Here is a 21,356-nt window from a genome sequence, read left to right as displayed (position 1 = left end):
CCACCACTCATATGCTGGGTTGGGGATGACCCTGGCATTTGCATCGGTAGATGAGGCAATCTGCTGTGCTGGTGCCAGATTAGAGCCATCCAGAAAACCCATCAGTTGGGCACCACGGAGATGAGGGAGAAGCTGAGCACGCCAGAGAAGAAAGTTTGTTTTAGTGAGACGAATGGTGACGACTTGATGAATTGGAATGTGAGCAGCAGAAGATGAATTCGCCATGGTGGAGGAGGACGTGGGTGGAGGAATTTGTGGGAGAAGAAGGTATTGTGGACATTAAAACCTTGGCTCTGTTACCATGTTTGGTTAGGCGTAATGTCTTGCTTCTCAGGGCTGTGCTATTCCTTTATATAGGCAATGTACAGGGAGAATTACATGTCTGCATATCTGGTAGGCAGTCTAGCTATCGTAGGAAATAAAGTATGCACGAGATTACAGGAATGCGGTCTAGCTATCTAAGGAAGGAGTGCATGCAGGTATTCCATGTACAGATAATTTACTTCTATGTTTAACAGCCTCCACCGCTCCACGTCGCGCCGCGCTATGAACGGTTGTGCAAGCAGCTGTACCACCATGGCGCGCCGCGCTGGCTTCTTCTGCAGGCACGCCGCCAAGAAGGCGCGCAGCTCTGCCGATGCCTCTTCATCCTCCGGCACGGACGGGGGCTCCCCGTCGCAGATCGCCTTCTTCAGCTCCTCAGCAGACGGCTTCTCTACTCCGGGCACAAGGGAGAGTCGCCCCAAGAAGAGCTCCAGGATGGTGACGCCGATGCCCCAGACATCCGCCTTCATGGCGCCGACGGCCCAGCACAAGCTTTAGGCGCGAACCGCTCGGGGCTGTAGCACATCTTAGTGCCGCCGGTGATGGGCACCTAGAGCCGGCCTCGCCGGAGGGGCCGCGTAGAACCCTGGAAAGGTTGAAGTCGCTCATCTTGATTTCCCCGCGGGAGTTGGCGAGGATGTTGTCCTGCTTTACGTCCAGGTGCGCCACGCCGTTGTAGTGGAGCTGGAGTAGGCCCCGGACGCACTGGAAGGCCACCTCGGCGACGGCTGCCTCCGGGATTCGTAGCCCCCCGCGCCGGCGCCGGCGCAGGAGACTGCCGAGAGATCCAGCGTCCATGTACTCGAGCACGAGCGCGGCCTTGCCGCCGGGCTCGCGGAGCAGGGCAGCAGGCCGTATAAGTCGATGACGTGCGTCGCCCCAGCAGCGATTTTGAGCACCTCGGCCTCCTTCTCTACGACGAGCGGGTCCTGGTCGAACGATATCTTGATCGCGAAGACCGCGCTGGTGCGGCAGTGGTGTGCCTTGCAGACGCTGGCTATGCCGCCAGCGCCGAGCTCGCAGATCCAATCGAGGTCCGACAGCCGCAGCTTCTCTGACGCCTCCGGCACGGAGGCCGTCATCCTGGCCCGGTCCTGGTGGCACATCTCGTGAGGCCGCGTCGGGATGGCCATCTGACGCGCCGTGGTTCACTGGAAGGAGACGAGACGAGACGAGCAGGAAGCGAGATGGAATGGAACTATGGGAAGAAGAAGCGGGGGCCGCAGGCCGGGATTAAGAGAAAGCTGCGATCACCTTGGCCCTACATCACCCTCTTCTTCAGGCAGGTGTAGTGTAAAGTATGCTGATGATGGGAAGGATGCCAATCACTGCATTCGAGTATTTCCTGAAGAATGAGGTTCAAGGCAAGATTTTCCTTGTGACCCTCCCAAGGAATGGTTGGCTAAGTTCTTTTCTAGCTTTCTCTTTTCTGCAGCAATTTGTTCTTTTCAGTAACCATTCTTGATTTATTTGTATTGAGAACCACACATTTTACTAGTAGATGCAATGATAAAAGGAGATAGGACGACGTGATTTTTATTAGGGTTTTTTAAATTAGTGCACTCAGTTTTGGTTAAACTGATGGTGTGCTCACCTATACTTACATGTTTTTTTCTACAATCAAGGTCAAATACCGATCCTTACAAATATTCATCAACTGCGACCTGCATGCAGTTCTAAAACTAACATAGCACTGCAATCACAATAAAACGTTCACAACACTACACAACTAAAATCCTATACATCATTTGACAGAGCTGATATAATTTCTACAGATGTCACTAACCCTGTATATCAAATCAACCAAATTCAGAAAATTTGAGCAACATATATCCTATCCTATTTTGGGTATAATCCACAAATTCACAAATATACAAAAGATATTAGATAGTTGATATTTATCCAAATAAATTCAAGTGCTCAACAACTTCACATCACAAAATGACATAACGGAGCGTTTGGATCTCTTCATTTTAAAGGAATTGGAATTCACTCAATAAAGTAACTTATTTAGTTTGGAATTTGGCATTCCACCACTTTCAAAAGTTCAGATATAAGTCTATCTCAAATTCATAGGGTGGAGGATAGGAAATGATTTTATGCATGATTAGAATTTGTTTCTAATCTGTAACTTACATGACACTCTTCGTTCTACTCCTCTAGAGTAAAAATGTAGCACATAAATATCTAGAACATCTTGCTTATAATAGTATACAAATATATTTTGTATAAAAATGAATTAGCTTAATTGATATATGTCTAAATTACTATTATTAGAATGAAATTCAATTTCAGTGATCCAAACAGGGCGTAATAGAAATCATGGTAGTTGTCCAATCCAAAAATCCACAACCACTAGTCCACAACAGGTAAACAGCCACAGCTAGAGAGCTAGCAGCCACCAGCGAGCAACAACAGTACCAGCGAGCATTACAAAAGTACTAATAGTAATTTCGGTTTTGGCCGATTATTACAAAAATTAGAAATGGGTAATTCGGTTCCATTAATTTGGTTTTGTTTCGATTAAGGCTTTGTTTAGGTAAAGAGAGATTAAAGTGAATTGAGGTGTATTGAAGGGATTGAAAGAGAAATTAGTTTATATTACACTTCGATATATTCCATATTACCTTAATCCACTTCAATCCGAGATTGTCCAAATAAGCCCTAGTTCGGTTCGATTCTTTGGTTTTAGTTTATTTTGTCTAGGCCTGGTTGATCGAGGTCGCCTGCGCCCTTTTGATCGAACACTTTGATGGATCGAGTCTCGAGCCAAGATGACACGTGCAAGCAAGCTACGTGGTTTCCGAACAGTCAGCCAACGAGGCAATGGCCGAGCGTCCGAGCAAGTAGAATGACAGCTGATTGAAATGTATATGTACTATATGCAGTGATGAGAATATGAGTCGGACTTTTTGGCCAGTATGATCATAGTCTAAAAATAGGAGTCCAAATCATGACTTAGCACGAAACTATATATGATATTGGTCGAGCTATCATGACCTGAAGATGGGTCTGGACCAGACCTTATATTACGGCCTATCAGGCCCAGCCTCAAATTTCGGCCTATCAGACCCCAACACGGCCTACACGTATGGGTTGAGCTTGAGCGAGTCCGGCCTAATGAAGCTTGTATTGTTGAATTTCTTTAATTTAGTAAGCTATGAACTTTATGTGGTTGTAATATTTAGACTTAATGTAGTCAAATGATGCTTTCATTATTTAATATCTTTAATTTCGTAAGCTATGGACTTTCTGTAATTGTAATATTTAGACTTTATGTAGTTCAAATATAAAGATCGAGCTTGGGCCGATACGGCCTAATAAAGACACGACATTCTTTAGGGCCGAGCTGGATCGTTGTTTCTACTCTTTGTCAGGCATGACACGACCCAAAAGTTTTTTGGGCCTTCTCAGTCCGAGTCTATTTGGCCCGAAGCACAATGGGCTCGCTCGGGCGAGACTAGCCCGACCCAATTCCCAACACTACTCATATACCTGCCAGTGTATGCAACGGACCACCCATTCCTTTAGGTCTTATTTGGATACTCTCATATCACCTCAATCTACATGTATTGAGTTCAATTTACACCATAATCCATCTCAGGGCATGTTCGTTTCACCCTTAACCCATGTGGGTTGGATGGTGTCGGGTACCGTAATCAGGGGTACCCCCAACACTCCTAATCATGGCTGGTAAACACCCTCAGACCAACTGAAGGGCGCGGTTCAAGTCAAGGCTTCGTCTACCCAAGGGACGCGACCTCGCCCGAGCCCAGCCTTGGGCAGGAGCAGTAGTCCCGGACGAATTCACGCCTCGCCTGAGGACCTCCTCAGGCAGCGGGCACACCCTCAGCTCTCCCGAGGCCCGGCTCGGGCAGGCTTCACTGTGAAGCAACCTTGGCCAGACCGCCTCACCAACCGACCGCTTCGCAGGCACATTCAATGTAGGGGTCGCCTGACGCCGTATCCTGACACACGCGCCTCAGTCGGCCAGGCCGAAGTGACCGCAGTCACTTCGCCCCCTTTTACTGTCCGATCTGATGGGAAAACAGCGTCGCTCGCCCCGCTCCGACTGCCGTGCCAACCACCCAGGCGAAGCTGACAACAAGTCACGATCAACCACCAAGTTCGGCCTCGGGCGCAGCAGGAAGCTCCGCCTCGCCCGACCTCAGGCTCCAGCCTCGGAAGGAAGTCTCCGCCTCGCCCGACCCCCGGACTCGACCTCGGTCTCGGGAGGAATCGCGTCCTCGCCCGACCCCGGCCTCGGCCTCAGGAGAAGTCCCCGCCTCGCCCGACCTTGGGCTCGGACCGACCGCGCCAACAGGGGATACATCATTACCCTATCCCTAGCTAGCTCAGGCTACAAGGAACAAGACCCACGTCCCATCTGGCTTACCCCTGCGACGAGTAATGATGGTGCCCCGCGTGCAACCATGACACCGGTGGCTCTCAGCCCCTGACGGCAGCAAGGAGACGTCAGCAGGATCCTTGCCGCACCGCCAGCTGTGCTTTCACAGGGCTCAGGTGCTTCTCCGACGGCCACGTTATCATGTACACAGGGCTCAAGCTCTCCCCCAACAGCCACGTTGGCATGTACATAGGGCTTAGGCATTTCTCTGTCAGACACATTAGCGCATTGCTACACCCCCCATTGTACATCTGGACCCTCTCCTTGCATCTATAAAAGGGAGGTCCACGGTCTTCCCGTGGGAAAAAGGGAGGAGGAGGGTTCGCGTGGGGGGAAGGAGCGGACGAACAGGCTCCCTCTCCCTCTCCCTCTCCCTCTTGCGACGTGCTTGTAACCCCTACTACGAGCACCCTGGTGCAGGATAATACAAGGCTTGTCCCGCCTCTTGTGTTCCATCTCGCACCAACCCATCTGGGCAGGGGCACGCAGCGACAATTTTACTTATCGGTCCAGGGACCCCTCGGGTCCGAAACGCCGACAGTTGGCGCGCCAGGTAGGGGACCGCTGCGTGTTAACGAACACTTTCCCGTTGAGTTCTAGATGGGGAGTCTTCAGCAACCTCTTCAGCTCGGGACAGTGCTCCACTTTGGGAGTCTCGAGTTCATGTCCCTCGACGGTAGCTACGACATGGTACTCCTCCCTCCGCGGCACAGCGACAACGACAGTCAACGACTCGCTCGGCGGAGGCAACCTCCATGGCGGCATCTCCCCATGGTGGAAGAGGAGCACTCTGGTCGTCCCCGCCACCCTCCTCGCCGGAGGAGGTGGAGACGGGGCAACCATGGCCACGCAGAAGGCGACACCTTATCGGTTGTCGGACCGGATCGAGCCGATGACGTCGGCACTCCTCCGAGGGACATGTCGGGTGTTGTCCTCGTGCCTGGGACAATGGCAAGCGCCGCTTCCCCGCAATGTGCCATCCCCGAGCAGACCGATGACGCCAGCACCCTTGTCGAGGACCTGCTGGGCGTCACCCTCGTGCCTGAGATGACGGTGCGTTCCGTCCCCTACGCGACTTCACCACCGTCCATCGACCAAAAGGTACCATCCATATTACACCATGTTCCATTTTGATTCAGCTTCGATCCACCTAGCGACCCCGCTACGGTGAGCGCTTTCGTAAAGGCGTATCCAAACCTTCCGGGGTACCATATGTGGTCGACTTGGGACCGTCTGACAGTCGTCTCAACCTTCGGACTGGTGGGTTCCGAGGAAGAGGACGACCCCGACTTCGGTTGGGAATTCTCTGGCCTCAATGACCCCGGTGCCATGCGGGACTTCATGTCCGCATGTGACCACTGCCTCTCCGGTTGTTCTGACGATGGCCATGGCCTTGACAATAGGGGTTACGGCCCGAGTCGCGAATGTTTCCACGTTGATCAGGGATATCACAACGAAGGCAACCACCTCGGTATGCCGAAGGTTGACGATCCCCCTGGGCCCACATCTCGCGTTGACATCCCGCGGGAGCTAGCTGTGGTCCCAGTCCCTGCGGGGGGTCGGGACACACAGCTCGAGCAAATCCGTGAGATGCAGGCCCGGGTCGACGGGGAAGCAGGCCGGCTTGTGCAGCTCCAACAGAACATCGAACAGGAGTGGGTAGGCCGAACACTCGCCGGAGGAGCCTGTCAGCGGCCCCGGGACATCCAACGCCGCATCGTCGACAAAGCCAGGGCAGCGCTGCCCCCAACCGTCAGCGGGTCCGGCCAGGACCTAGCTGCAGCGGCGATGCTACTTCGAGCCATGCCGGAGCCATCCACCACCGAGGGACGGCGTATCCAGGGCGAACTCAAGGATCTCCTGGAAGGCACCACAGTTCGACGAGCTGAGAGCTCCGCCTCCCGGAGGCGAGCTGACCCTTCGGAGCATCACACGACGTCCTCCCGACGCATGTGGGAAGCCTCGGTCCGTCCTGAGCGCACGCGGGACAAGACACCTGCCACCTGGGATCGCCTCGGCAACGAGCACCACCATCTCGACCGTCAAGCCTGCCTCGAGGAGAAGGTGCGCTGAGGCTATCATCCTAGGCGCGGGGGACGCTGCGACAGCGAGGAGGATCGGAGTCCTTCGCCTGAGCCGCCCGGTCCACGAGTCTTCAGCCGGGCCATACGACGAGCGTCGTTCCCCGCCCGTTTCCGAGCCCCGACTACCATCACCAAGTACTCGGGGGAGACGAGGCCGGAGCTGTGGCTCGCGGACTACCGACTGGCATGCCAGTTGGGAGGGGCGGACGATGACAACCTCATCTTCCGTAATCTACCCCTTTTCCTCTTTGATGCCGCCCGGGCCTGGATGGAGCATCTGCCTCCTGCGCAGATCTCCGACTGGGACGACCTGGTCAAGGCTTTCGCGGGAAACTTCCAAGGCACGTACGTGCGCCCTGGGAACTCATGGGATCTCCGAAGCTGCCGCCAGCAGCCTGGGGAATCCCTCCGAGAGTACATCCGGTGGTTTTCGAAGCAGCGCATCGAGCTACCTAACATCACCGACTCGGACGTCATTGGAGCTTTCCTCGCCGGCACCACATGCCAAGACCTGGTGAGCAAACTGGGCGCAAGACTCCCACCAGGGTGAGCGAACTGATGGACGTCGGCACCAAGTTTGCCTCGGGTCAGGAGGCGGTCGAGGCCATCTTCCGGAAAGACAAGCAGCCTCAGGGGGAGCCGAAGGAAGACGCCCCCGAGGCGTCCGCCCAGCGTGGCGCAAAGAAGGCCAAGAAGAAGGCGCAAGCGAAGCGCAATGCTGCTGACGCGAATCTTGTCGCTGCTGCCGAGCACAGGAACCCTTGGAAGCCCCCTGGAGGGGCCGGCGCGTTCGACAAGATGCTCAAGGAGCCGTGCCCCTATCACCAGGGTCCCGTCAAGCACACCCTTGAAGAATGTGTCATGCTCCGGCGCTTTTTCCATAAGGCCGGGCCCTCAGCGGAAGATGGCAAGGACCAAGGCAACAACAAGAAGGAGGGCGACAAGGAAGAGGAGTTCCCCGCGATCCACAACTGCTTCATGATTTACGGCGGGCAGGTGGCGAACGCCTCGGCTCGGCACCGCAAGCAGGAGCGTCGGGAGGTCTGCTCGGTAAAGGTGGTAGCGCCAGCCTACCTAGACTGGTCCGACAAGCCTATCACCTTCGACCGAGGCGACCACCCCGACTTTGTGCCAAGCCCAGGGAGGTACCCGCTCGTCGTCGATCCGATCATCGGCAACGTCAGGCTCTCCAAAGTCCTCATGGACGGAGGCATCAGCCTCAACATCATCTACGCCGAGACCCTAGAACTCTTGGGGGTTGATCGGTCCGAGGTCCGGGCCGGTGCGGCACCCTTTCACGGGATCGCACCTTGAAAGCGTATCCTTCCCCTCGGGCGGGTTGACTTGCCCGTCTGTTTCGAAACTCCCTCCAACTTCCGAAAGGAAACCCTCACCTTCGAGGTGGTCGGGTTCCGAGGGACCTACCACGCGGTGTTGGGAAGGCCGTGCTACGCCAAGTTCATGGCCGTCCCCAACTACACCTACCTCAAGCTCAAGATGCCGGGCCCGAACGGGATCATCACCGTCGGATCCACGTACCGCCACGCGTACGAATGCGACGTGGAATGCGTGGAGTACGCTGAGGCCCTCATCACTGACCTAGAACGCCTCTCCAAGGAGGCGCCCGACGCGAAGCGACACGCCGACAACTTCGAACCAGTCGAGGCGGTTAAGTCCGTCTCTCTCAACCCCAGCAACGACGCCAGCAAGAAAGTCCGGATCGGCTCCGAGCTCGACCCCAAATAGGAAGCAGTGCTCGTCGACTTTCTCTGCGCGAACGCCGAAGTTTTTGCGTGGAGTCCCTCGGACATGCCAGGCATACCAAGGGATGTCGCCGAGCACTCACTGGACATCAAAGCCGGAGCCCGACCCGTGAAGCAAACACTGCGCCGTTTTGACGAAGAAAAGCGCAGGGCCATAGGCGAGGAGATCCACAAGCTACTCGCGGCAAGGTTCATCATAGAGGTATTCCATCCCGATGGTTATCTAACCCTGTGCTTGTGAGAACGAAAGGTGGGAAGTGGAGGATGTGCGTAGACTACACCAGTTTAAATAAGGCATGTCCAAAGGTTCCCTACCCTCTGCCTCGCATCGACCAAATTGTGGACTCCACTGCTGGGTGCGAAACCCTGTCATTCCTCGATGCCTACTCAGGCTATCATCAAATCAAGATGAAAGAGTCCGACCAGCTCGCGACTTCTTTTATCACGCCTTTTGGCATGTATTGCTATACTACAATGCCATTCGGTTTGAGGAATGCAGGCGCCACCTACCAGAGGTGCATGAACCATGTGTTCGGAGAACACATCGGCAGAACGGTCGAGGCTTAGGTCGATGACATCGTTGTCAAGACGAAGAAAGCCTCCGACCTCCTCTCTGACCTTGAAATGACATTCAAGTGTCTGAGAGCTAAAGGCGTGAAACTCAACCTCGAGAAGTGTGTCTTCGGAGTCCCCCGAGGCATGCTCCTAGGGTTCATCATCTCCGAGCGGGGCATAGAGACCAACCTAGAGAAAATCGCCGCCATCACCAACATGGGACCGTTAAAAGATTTGAAAGGAGTACAAAGGGTCATGGGATGCCTTGCGGCTCTGAGCCGTTTCATCTTACGCCTTGGCAAAAAGGGATTGCCCCTGTACCGCCTCTTAAGGAAGACCGAGCGCTTCACTTGGACCCCCGAGGCTGAGGAAGCCCTCGGGAACCTTAAGGCGCTCCTTACAAATGCACCCATCCTGGTGCCCCCCGCTGCGGGAGAAGCCCTCTTGATCTACGTAGCCGCGACCACTCAGGTGGTCAGCGCCGCGATAGTAGTCGAGAGACGAGAAGAAGGGCATGCACTGCTCGTCCAGAGGCCGGTCTACTTCATCAGCGAAGTGCTATCCGAGACCAAGACCCGCTACCCACAGATCCAGAAGCTGTTGTACGCAGTGATACTGACACGGCCAAAGTTGCGACACTACTTCGAGTCTCATCTGGTGACTGTGGCGTCATCCTTCCCCCTAGGGGAGATCATACAGTGCCGTGAGGCCTCGAGTAGGATAGCAAAGTGGGCAGTGGAGCTCATGGGCGAAACGCTATCATTCGCCCCTCGGAAGGCCATAAAATCCCAAGTCTTGGCCGACTTCCTGGCTGAGTGGATCGACACCCAGTTGCCAACAGCTCCGATCCAGGCCGAGCTCTGGACCATGTACTTCGATGGCTCACTCATGAAAACAGGAGCAGGCGCTGGCTTGCTCTTCATCTCACCCCTCGAAAAACATCTTCGCTACGTGATCCGCCTTCATTTTCCGGCGTCAAACAACGTGGCCAAGTGCGAGGCATTAGTTAATGGGTTGCGCATCGCCATCGAGCTGGGGGTTCAGCGCCTCGACACTCGTGGTGACTCGCAGCTTGTCATTGACCAAGTCATGAAGAACTCCCACTGCTATGATCGGAAGATGGAGGCCTATTGCGACGAAGTCCGGTGCCTGGAAGACAAGTTCTACGGGCTGGAGCTCAACCACATCGCCCGACGATACAACGAGACTGCGGATGAGCTGGCGAAGATAGCCTCGGGGCGGACGACGGTTCCCCCGAACGTCTTCTCCAGAGACCTACATCAACCATCCGTCAAGATCGACGACACACCCGAGCCCGAGGAAGCCTTGGCCCAGCCCGAGGTACCCTCGGCCGAGCCCGAGGAGGCCTTGGCCGAGCCCGAGGTACCCTCGGCCATCGAGGAGGAGGCCTTGCCCGTCGAGGGGGAACAGAATGGGGTCACACCAGATCCGAACTGGCAGACCCCGTACCTTGAATGTCTCCTTCGAGGAGAGCTTCCCCTCAACAAGGCCGAAGCTCGGCGACTGGCTCGGCGTGCCAGGTCGTTCGTTTTGCTGGGTGATGAAAGGGAGCTCTATCACCGTAGTCCCTCGGGCATCCTCCAGCGATGCATCTCCATCGCCCAAGGACAAGAGCTGTTACAAGGAATACACTCGGGGGCTTGCGACCACCATGCAGCACCTCGAGCCCTCATGGGGAATGCCTTCCGACAAGGTTTCTACTGGCCAACCGCGGTAGCCGACGCCACTAGGACTGTACGCTCCTGCCGGGGGTGTCAATTCTACGCAAGGCAAACGCACCTGCCCGCTCAGGCCCTGCAGACAATACCCATCACCTGGCCGTTTGCAGTATGGGGTCTGGACCTCATCGGTCCCTTGCAAAAGGCACCCGAGGGCTTCACGCACCTGCTGGTTGCCATCGACAAGTTCTCCAAGTGGATCGAGGTCCGACCCTTGACCAGCATCAGGTCCGAGCAGGCGGTGGCGTTCTTCACCAACATCATCCATCGATTTGGGGTCCCAAACTCCATCATCACCGACAATGGCACGCAGTTCACCGGAAAAAAGTTCCTGGACTTCTGCGACGACCACCACATCCGTGTGGACTGGGCCACCGTAGCTCACCCCATGACGAATGGGTAGGTGGAGCGTGCCAACGGTATGATTTTGCAGGGACTCAAACCGAGGATCTACAACAGCCTCAACAAGTTCGGCAAGCGGTGGATGAAAGAGCTACCCTCGGTAGTCTGGAGTCTGAGGACGACGCCGAGCCGAGCCACGGGTTTCTCGTCGTTCTTTCTAGTCTATAGGGCCGAGGCCATCCTCCCACGGACTTAGAATACGGCTCCCCGAGGACCAGGGCGTACGACGACCGAAGCAACCAGACCAGCCGAGAGGACTCGCTGGATCAGCTCGAAGAGGCTCGGGACGTTGCCTTACTACATTTGGCACGGTACCAGCAGTCGCTGCGACGCTACCACGCTCGAAGCGTTCGGCCCCGAGGCTTCCAAGTGGGAGACTTGGTGCTTCGTCTGCGACAGGACGCCCATGGGCGCCACAAGCTCACTCCTCCATGGGAAGGGCCCTTTATCATCGCCATGATTTTGAAGCCCGGAACATACAAGCTGGCCAATGACCAAGGCGAGGTCTACAGCAACACTTGGAACATTGAACAGCTACGTCGCTTCTACCCTTAAGATATTTTAAGTCGTTCACATACCTCATTTTCTTTACATACATAAAGTCTAACCGTCAAGGAAGGGTCGACCTTGCCTCAGCAAAGCCCGACCCTCCCTCGGGGGCTAGAAAGGGGGGAACCTCCTCTGCGTCAAAATTTTCCTCGGAAAAAGTTTTCTACCAAAACGACCTTTCGTGCTTTCGACTTCTGTATCGATAGCGGGATCCTAAAAACGACGAGAGTACACGTAAGCGACAAGGCTGACCGAGTCGAGGGACTCCTATGCCTCCGGGATACGAATACCCCACTCGTCACCTTCCGCGAAAAGTAACTCTCGCTCGGACAAACGATTTTGCTACCAACGAACAAGTCATGATGCACGAAACAAGAGGAAAGAAAACACAGCTTTATGATACGACGATGAAAGTGTTCGGGCCTCAGCGGTCGCGAAAGCACACACGCATGCTACAAATAAACTGCTCCAGCAGGATCAGGCGTCGGCAGGGGAAGCAGCTGCGCCCTCGGCGTTGTTTCCGCCTTCGGCGAGATCTGGCCCAGCCTCAGACGGCGACGCGGGTGGAAGGATCTCCACCTCGAAGGAGGAGGCCAGCACCGCGCTCGGGCCCTCGGCGGTCGCGTCAAGCCTCTGGACCTCGGCTAAGGCAGCCTCGTCTTCGTCGGGAAGACAGTACCCCTCGCTGACCCGCTCCAGGTCTACGTCGTAGTGGGAAGCGAGCACGGCGAAGGCCCGCCTAACGCCGTGGTGCAGCGCCCCGCGGAGTCTGCTACGCACACGGCCGCCCAAGGCCCGCGGATGACTCTGGGGGGAGCTACCCGAGGGAACGCCGTCGAGGTCAAAGGCTCGGCAAAAGGCAGAGATAGCCTCGGACATAGCCACGCAGTCGGCCTCATTCTACTCAGCCGCCCGGGCGTGCGCCTTGACGGACTCATTGAGAGCTGTCTCGAGCTCTACAGATAGCCGATCAAAATTCTTCAGACACGAGTCGAAGAATGAAGCTGAATTGAAGTCGCAAAGCAGGCGAAACATACCTTCGGCCCGTGCACGCTCCTGCGAGGCCATGACTTGGGCAGATTGGGCAGATCCGACGGCCACGGCCAGGTCCTCCGCAAGGGCCCCGGCCTGAGCAGACACCTCGGCTAGCTGACCCTCAAGGGCCTCAGCCCGGCCCGCGGCCTCGGCAGTTTGGCTCCGAGATCGGTCACGCTCGCCGATGACCTGGCCAAGCTCCAGCTGCCGCTGCTGCGCCTCCGTCTGTGCCAATACCGCCTCTGCCCGCTCCGCCGCCACCTTCGACTTCAGATCATCACAGAGCAGCCGAAGGTCCGCCAGCTCGATGCTCTGTTGGGCAAGGCACTCATTAGCCTTGGCAAGCGTGGCCCTCTGGGACCGCAGCGAACTCCAGATGCTGCTCTCGCGGCGGATGAACAGCGACTTGGCGGTGCTCACATCCGCCAGTTCCTGAGCAAGGAAAACAAGGTATTACAAAGAATGCCCTGGCCACTCAAGGTATGCGCCTGAAATCCTTACCTGGAGGACCCTAGGAACGTCCCTGGAAAGGATCTCCATGGTCGATCGAAGCGACCCCATCGCCGCCTCGGCATACTCACGGAGCTCATCCCGAGACTGCTCCTCTCGCTCATCGTTGAGGACGAGGAGGGGTTCCGAGGCGCCGCGGCTCCAGAACCGGAACGCCTGCCCGCACCACTCATTGGGGTTGCGCTGCGCGGGGATGAGGACGCCGCCCCCAAGACGGGCCGCGGTTTTGCGCGCTCCTCCGCCAAGGTGTCGGGTCCCCCTGTAGTCAACACGTCGGGCACCACCGCCGTCGACGCGCTAGGCTTTCCCTCGGCTAAGGTGGCGGGTCTCCGATCACCGACTTCGGCAGCAGCGTCCGCCCTCTCCTCATGGCCAGGAACGGGGAGGTCGGGGATGACCGCGAGCGGCGGTGCCTCAACCATCCCGACGTCAGCGGCGACGAGCGGCTCCGCGGGCAAATCGGCGGCGACCTCGTCAGGCGGGCTCGGAGCCGCGGCCGTGTCAGCAGCCTCCCCCGGCAAGACGACCGCCCCGACGGAGGGGTCGGCCTGGGAGGCTTGCCCCATGGCAGCTTGTGCCGCCTGGGCCCCCCGCTCGAGAGCGTCCGGTGCGGAGGCCAGTCAATCGGCATGGCGCGCCACGGCACCAGCCGACACCGTCTTAAGGGCCTTCGTGGGGGCCACGCCGGTTAGGCCCAGCCTCCGCTTGCTGAAAGGAAGAGAGAAAGCAAGTTCAAGACACGCGACGAAAGAAGCCAAAACAGAGGCATTCTCAGGCATTTACCCGCTCCGGACCAAGGCCAATCGTGCCTGCGGGGAGGCCCCTCGGGCCTCGGTTCCCGCAGGCGCTGCCAAGGGTCGCCCCGCTACCGACTTCGGCGCCGCTCCCACCTCGGGCGCCCGAGGCGCCAAAGGAGCGGCCTGCCTAGGCGTCGCCGCAGCGGCCGGAGGATCAACCTCCTGCACAGCCGGCACGGGCGCTTGCTCTTGGGAGACAAGGGGGTCGGCCTGACTCCCCGGAGTCAACGCGGTTACCTCGGCCAAGGGGTCAAGTGCCCCCTCGGCCTGCCTCCGCTCCTCGGATTGGGACCTGATGTCCCGGCCCGAGGCACTAATGGTACCAGCCCACTTGGAGGCTGGCTCGGCGACCCCTGGCCCGGCCCCAGGTCCGGGCTGAGGCCAAGACGGGCCGCCATGTCGTCATCCTCGTCATCATCATCGTCGGGCGTCTCCAGCGATGGCTCCCTCGGGAGCCCATCCCTCTCTTGCCTCCGACGACGCTTCTCCAAGGCGTCCCGAGCTCGCATTCGCTCGCGAGCCCGAGCCTTCTCCACGTCCTTCTTCTCTTTCTTCTTCTCCGTAGCAACCCTCCGCGCGGCTCGGTCCACCGCGTCCTTCGGGACCGGCAGCAGGGCGGGTTTATAAAAGCTTAACCCCTGGGGAAGAGCAAAGATCCCAACAGTGGGAATCGAAGGCAACTCGGCGCAATACAGGAGAAGGATCGGATACTTACCAGGGAAACATACCCATGGTCGGGACGCATCGCGGGCTGAGTAAGGGCGCCGGCATCCAGCCTCCCTACTGTACCCGCTACCCGCTTGCGGAGGTCGTCGTTAGGGAGGGGGGCCGAGGACATCTGCGAGCCCTCCAGATCGACCCCCGGTCTCATCTCCGAGAGCTGCAACCGTCGCTCTACCAAAGGGAGCACCCTCCGGCGATGGATGGCGGCAACAACCCTCGCAGCGGTAAGGCCCCCATCTCGTAACCTCTGCAAAGCCTGCAGAATAGGCTGGAGCTTCTCCTGTCTCTTGCGCGTGGCACCCCAGCGCTAGTTGCTGCCGGCGGCAGGCACCACTCGATGAGAAAACGACAGAAGCCTCCCGTCGTCGTTCCGGAGATAAAACCATCGACGCTGCCACCCCTTGTTCGAAGACACAAGGGTGGCGGTGATGTACTGCTGCGTGCGCCCCTGCCTCAGCTGGAGGGTGCAACCACCAGCCCGCACCGCCATACGGACCTTCCTCGCATCCGTCGTCAAAGCAAAGAGCTCCGCGGAGAAGAGGTGGGTCCACAGATCCTAATGAACCTCGATCCTCAAAAAACCCTCACAAACCGCCACGAAGATGGCCGCTTGCGCAATGGAGTTGGGGTTGAGGTTGTGCAGCTTCACCCCGTAGTGGTGCAGGAGCGCCCGCATGAAGTGGCTCGCTGGCACTCCAAACCCCCGCTCATGGAAGGGGATAAAGCTAACCACGTACCCCGGCGGTAGGGAAGGGACGGCCTCGCTCGGGGCCATCCACTCCGGCTGCGCCCCACCGGAGAGGGGACAGAGCAGACCATCGACGACGAGGGCCTCTAGATCCTTCGCAACGACGGTGGAGGAGGGCCACGGGTCGCGCGGTGGGACGACGGTCACCTTGTTAGCCATCACCAAACGGAGGTGGTCGAGGCGGAGGGGATGAGGTGCGCGGTTTCCTTTTCCCTGGCTATTCTCTTAGGTTGCGGAAACCAGAGCAGAAGGCAAGCGCAAATGGCAAAGTAAAAAACCACCGCTGGCCCCCTCCCGGGTATATAAAGGCCCGGGTGAGAACCGTTCAAAACTTCGCTCGAACCAGCCGCAAAATTCAAACTCGAAGGTGAAACGCCCGTTCCTCGAACGACACGCGCACGCACAACAGCCGCCCCGCGAATCGCTCGTCCCGTCGCATTAACTCCCCGGCAGAGCAAGCGACACCCCTGGCAGGCGAGGCGCGCGTCGTTTCACCTCCGCCATGACGACCGCGTCAAAAAAGGTGCGCCTCATTATTTAAAATCATATCCTTTTCCTCTTCCTCTTTCTCTCTCTCTCTCTCTCTCTCTTGCTACAGGGACTGGGGAAGGGGATAATTCGGAAAGGATCCTTCTCAGCGAAGGAAGCGGGCCCCGAGCCCTCCTACTGATCAGGGGTTCGAAGGCTGGCCCCTCGGAAGGGTTTCAACAGCCGCCCCAGAGCACTCGGGCTCCACGCCCATTACTGATCAGGGGTTCGAAAGCTGGCCCCTCGGAAGGGTTCGACAGCCGCCCCAGAGCACGCAGAGTGAGGGATGACTCTGGGTACGTCCGATACATGGCCGAGGCTCGGGCTACACTCCCGAGGTACCCTAGGACATTTCCGAGACCGGCGGGAACGATTTGTAATGGAATCCCACCGGAGGGAGGCATCGAGCCCTCGGACCCTATCGAAGGGGTCCGAGTCCAGCGAATCACCCGCAGGTACTTTTGGAGCGCGCCTCTGGGCGACCAGCCGACCCCTAACGAACGGGGCACGAGCGTCCACTCGGATCACCCGTTAGCAGCTCACTGGAAACACCATGTTCGGCGCCCTCCGAAGGCAACATGGCGCTTCCCCCCTCCTCCTTGCGGAAAGGCGACGCAGGGGCGTATGATAAAAGTCGGGAAAGTCCTTGATCGTCCTCTCGCTCCGTGCAGAGGCTCGGGGGATGCTCTCGCACCCGGCTATGGCCAAACTATTGACAGCATCAACAAGCCAGCTTGAAAACTCGGAACCTGACCATGCACCCGGGCTACGGCCAGGCCGCATGAGGGAACGATCAGACCGGCCGAGGCACCACGAAAAGCATTAAGACCTCAGATGAGTCAAACCACTCCTCCGAGGCCTCGTGGGCTACACCCGGCGGGTGCGCTCGCGCGCACCCACAAGAACAAAGCAAAACCGAGAAAGGCCGGCTCCCTCACCAAAAATGTAGCAAAAGCCTCCAAGCGAGTACCAACACTCCCTTCGAGGCTCGGGGGCTACTGTCGGGTACCGTAATTAGGGGTACCCCCAACACTCCTAATCACGGCTGGTAAACACCCTCAGACCAACTGACGGGCGCGGTTCAAGTCAAGGCTTCGTCTACCCAAGGGACGCGACCTCGCCCGAGCCCAGCCTCGGGCAGGAGCAGTAGTCCCGGACGAATTCATGCCTCGCCCGAGGACCTCCTCAGGCAGCGGGCACACCCTCGGCTCTCCCGAGGCCCGGCTCGGGCAGGCTTCGCTGTGAAGCAACCTTGGCAGACCGCCTCACCAACCGACTGCTTCGCAGGCGCATTCAATGCAGGGGTCGCCTGACGCCGTATCCTGACACACGCGCCTCAGTCGGCCAGGCCGAAGTGACCGCAGTAACTTCGCCCCCTTTTACTGTCCGATCTGACGGGAAAATAGCGTCGCTCGCCCCGCTCCGACTACCGTGCCAACCACCCAGGCGAAGCTGACAACAAGTCACGATCAACCACCAAGTTCGGCCTCGGGCGCAGCAGGAAGCTCCGCCTCACCCGACCTCAGGCTCCGGCCTCGGAAGGAAGTCTCCGCCTCGCCCGACCCCCGGACTCGGCCTCGACCTCGGTCTCGGGAGGAATCGCGTCCTCGCCCGACACCGGCCTCCAGGAGAAGTCCCCGCCTCGCCCGACCTTGGGCTCGGACCGACCGCGCCAACAGGGGATACATCATTACCCTATCCCTAGCTAGCTCAGGCTACAAGGAACAAGACCAGCGTCCCATCTGGCTTACCCCGGCGACGGGTAATGATGGTGCCCCATGTGCAACCATGACACCGGTGGCTCTCAACCCCTGACGGCAGCAAGGAGACGTCAGCAGGATCCTTGCCGCACCGCCAGCTGTGCTTTACAGGGCTCAGGCGCTTCTCCGACGGCCACGTTATCATGTACGCAGGGCTCAAGCTCTCCCCTGACAGCCACGTTGGCATGTACGCGGGGGAAGGAGCGGACGAACAGGCTCCCTCTCCCTCTCCCTCTCGTGACGTGCTTGTAACCCCTACTACGAGCACCCTGGTGCAGGATAATACAAGGCTTGTCCTGCCTCTTGTGTTCCATCTCGCACCAACACATCTGGGCAGGGGCACGCAACGACAATTTTACTCGTCGGTCCAGGGACCCCCCGGGTCCGAAACGCCGACAGATGGTATTGAATTGGTTTAAATCCATATTATGTCAAAATCCATTTCAATCCATGTCAATACACTTCAATCCACATGGAGTTGAAATAACCGAACAAGGCCTCAATCCATGTGGATTGAGGTGAATTATAGAATATTGAAACAAAACTTTAAGGGCGTTTTGATTCCCCTTACTTAAGTTTAGTTTGTATCATCAAATGTTTAAATAACAATTACAGATATTAAATATAAACTTAATTAGATTTAATAAATTTGTATCATCTTTTAGTCTTGACATGTGTAATGAGTTTTATAATTAGACTATATTTAATACCATAATTATTATTTAAACCTTCGATGTGACAAGAAGTAAACTTTAGTTGGGTGGAACCAAACACACCTAAATTCTATTTTGGACAGGTGACACATATAATGTTTTTGAAAAATATATCGTAGCACATGTTTTATTTAAAAATAGAATTATATGAAGTATCACGAGAGTTGTCGAAATAAAATTATATAATACATTACGATGGAGTTCTTAAGGCTGTCTCTAGTAGCTTACCTATCATATCTTTTATCTTATCTACTATTTTAAACTGTATTCTGTGAATAATGAAATCAAAAGTATAAAACAGTGAAATGTTACGATTTACCGGAGACGACCTTATAATATAGGTTATAAATTAGCAATACAACAGTAGATAACCCGAAACAGACCAGAGCATCAAGAAAACGTGAAGAGAGACTCTAGCTTCACAACCTATAAATTGAACCTATGAACAAGTTCTTTTTATGAAAAAAATGATTCACGGGAACGATTGCCATTCTGATACCTGATAGCATACGTGCGTGAGATCGTTCTGCACTTCAAATCTTCACGGCGTGCTGTCCTGGCGCAGCAAGCAAACACCGAGGGCAGACAGTGCCGCTGTGCTGCTCGTGCATACACCATACTGCCGCTACGACGCTGTCCGCAGAAAGCAGGATGGAACGAATCCGTTTGGTTGGGTTCCTCGTTTTTTTATAAAATTCGGTTCTAAAATAGAACCGAAATGTGTATGTTGGTTAGGTGAAATCAAGAATTTTGGTTTTTTTGTTAATTCGGTTCTGTTTCGCATCTAACCAAATTAACCGACCTTTAGTGAATCCAGCAAAACAATCAAATTCAGAAAATTTGAGCAACATATATGCTATCCTATTTTAGGCATAATCCACAAGTTCACAGATACAAAAGATATTAGATAGTTCATATTATCCAAATAAGTTCAAGTTACTCCTTCCCATCATACATCACTACATCAGCATACTTTACACTACACCTGCCGACAAAATACTGGAACTCGTACCTGAAGAAGAGGGTGATGCAGGGCCAGGGAGTGTCGCCCAACTCCAGCCCCAAGAGTACCACCCGAGCTCACCACCATGAGTCCATGAGCACCACCGAGCTGTCGTCCATGTCCATGCACCAGCACCACCACGTCAAGAATAGCGGCAACAACGCGACGTCGCACGACCAGGACGCCAACATCAGCGGCAGCCATGCACTACGTCAAGCTGCGACGTTTTCTGTTTCTTCTCCTTTTATTCAGGGCAGATAACTACCCGCATGTTCGCTCGGCCATGATTAACAGAAAGGAGCTATTCTCCAGGGCGCATGCAGATATATCAAACAAGTGAACTGTCCGAGGCTTATGTGCTCAACAGACATCTACGCGTGACTCTGGTTCTGGTCGGAGTCGGACTTCGGACCTTGCCTCACGCTACATATAAATCCCCCGCGGCCCCGCTTCTTCCCATTCTCGCTTCCTGCTCGTCTCCATCCAGTCTTCCACGGCGCGTCAGATGGCCATCCCGATGCTGCCTCACGAGATTTGCCGCCGGGCCAAGATGACGGCCTCCGTGCTGGCGGCGGTTCCAGCCCCAGCGGCGCCAGAGAAGCTGCGGCTGTCGGACCTCGATTGGATCTGCAACCTCGGCGCTGGCGGCTTAGCCAGCGTCTGCAAGGCACGCCACTGCCGCACCGGCGCGGTCTTCGCTGTAAAGATATCGTTCGACCAGGACCCGCTCGTCATAGAGAAGGAGGCCGAGGTGCTCAAAATCGCTGCTGGGGCGACGCACGTCATCGACTTCTACGCCCTGCTCCGCGAGCCCGGCTACAAGGCCGCGCTCGTGCTCGAGTACATGGACGCTGGTTCTCTAGGCAGTCTCCTGCGGCGGCGCCGGCGCGGGGGGCTGCGAATCCCAGAGGCAGCCGTCGCCGAGGTGGCCATGCAGTGCGTCCAGGGGCTACTCCAGCTCCACTACCGCGGCATCGCGCACCTCGACGTAAAACCTGACAACATCCTCGCCAACTCCCGCGGGGAGATCAAGTTTAGCGACTTCAACATTTCGAGGGTCGTTGGCTCCGGCGAGGTGCCCATCACCGGCGGCAGTGGCACTAAGAAGTACTTCAGCCCCGAGCGGTTCGCGCCCAAAGCCCGCGCTGGGCCAATCGGCGCCATGAAGGCGGATGTCTGGGGCCTCGGCGTCACCGTCCTAGAGCTCTTCATGGGGCGACTCTCCCTCGTGCCTGGAGTAAAGAACCCATCTATATACTGAGGAGCTGAAGCAGGCGATCTGCGACGGGGAGACTCCGTCCGTGCCGGAGGATACAGAGGCGTCGGCAGAGCTGCGCGCCTTCCTGGCGGCGTGCCTGGAGAAGAACCCAGTGCGGCGCCCCTTTCCGGTAGAGCTGCTCGAACACCCGTTCTTAGCGCGGCGCGACGTGGAGGCGTCTAGGCGCGCGCTGCTCGAGATTCTTGCGGCAGCCTAAGATCGTCTCCAAACATAGCGTAAAATATGGACAGAGATACAGATGATATTGTTTGACACAATTTACAGTATAAAATTTGAAATAGTAGAAAAGATAGAGGATGAATTAGGGATTTAGAAGTGTACGTAGGTATACGACCTAATCGCTTTAGATTATAGCTAGTTATTCGGACTGCTGCAGCTACCATCCATACAAACAAAACACTGTATAATTAGTAGAAGCCGGTATAGATTAAAACCA

General features: G+C 56.4%; 1 protein-coding gene and 1 pseudogene across 1 annotated transcript; one reads left to right on the top strand and one right to left on the bottom strand.

Moving 5' to 3' along the window:
- Window positions 1-660: 660 nt before the first annotated feature.
- On the bottom strand, window positions 661-1,851 carry LOC100279664 (uncharacterized). Its single transcript, NM_001152649.1, has one exon. The coding sequence runs from the start codon at window positions 1,455-1,457 to the stop codon at window positions 975-977; it is 483 nt and encodes a 160-aa protein (NP_001146121.1). The 5' UTR covers window positions 1,458-1,851; the 3' UTR covers window positions 661-974.
- Window positions 1,852-20,146: 18,295 nt separating this feature from the next.
- LOC103652360 (uncharacterized) lies at window positions 20,147-20,633 on the top strand (annotated as a pseudogene).
- Window positions 20,634-21,356: the final 723 nt, after the last annotated feature.

Source organism: Zea mays, chromosome 3, assembly GCF_902167145.1.
Source record: "Zea mays cultivar B73 chromosome 3, Zm-B73-REFERENCE-NAM-5.0, whole genome shotgun sequence".
NCBI lineage: Eukaryota > Viridiplantae > Streptophyta > Magnoliopsida > Poales > Poaceae > Zea > Zea mays.
This window is presented reverse-complemented; position numbering and strand designations above follow the sequence as displayed.

Coding starts and splice junctions, on each gene's coding strand:
- LOC100279664 (NM_001152649.1), bottom strand. CDS start 1,457: ATGGCCATCCCGACGCGGCCTCACGAGATGTGCCACCAGGACCGGGCC.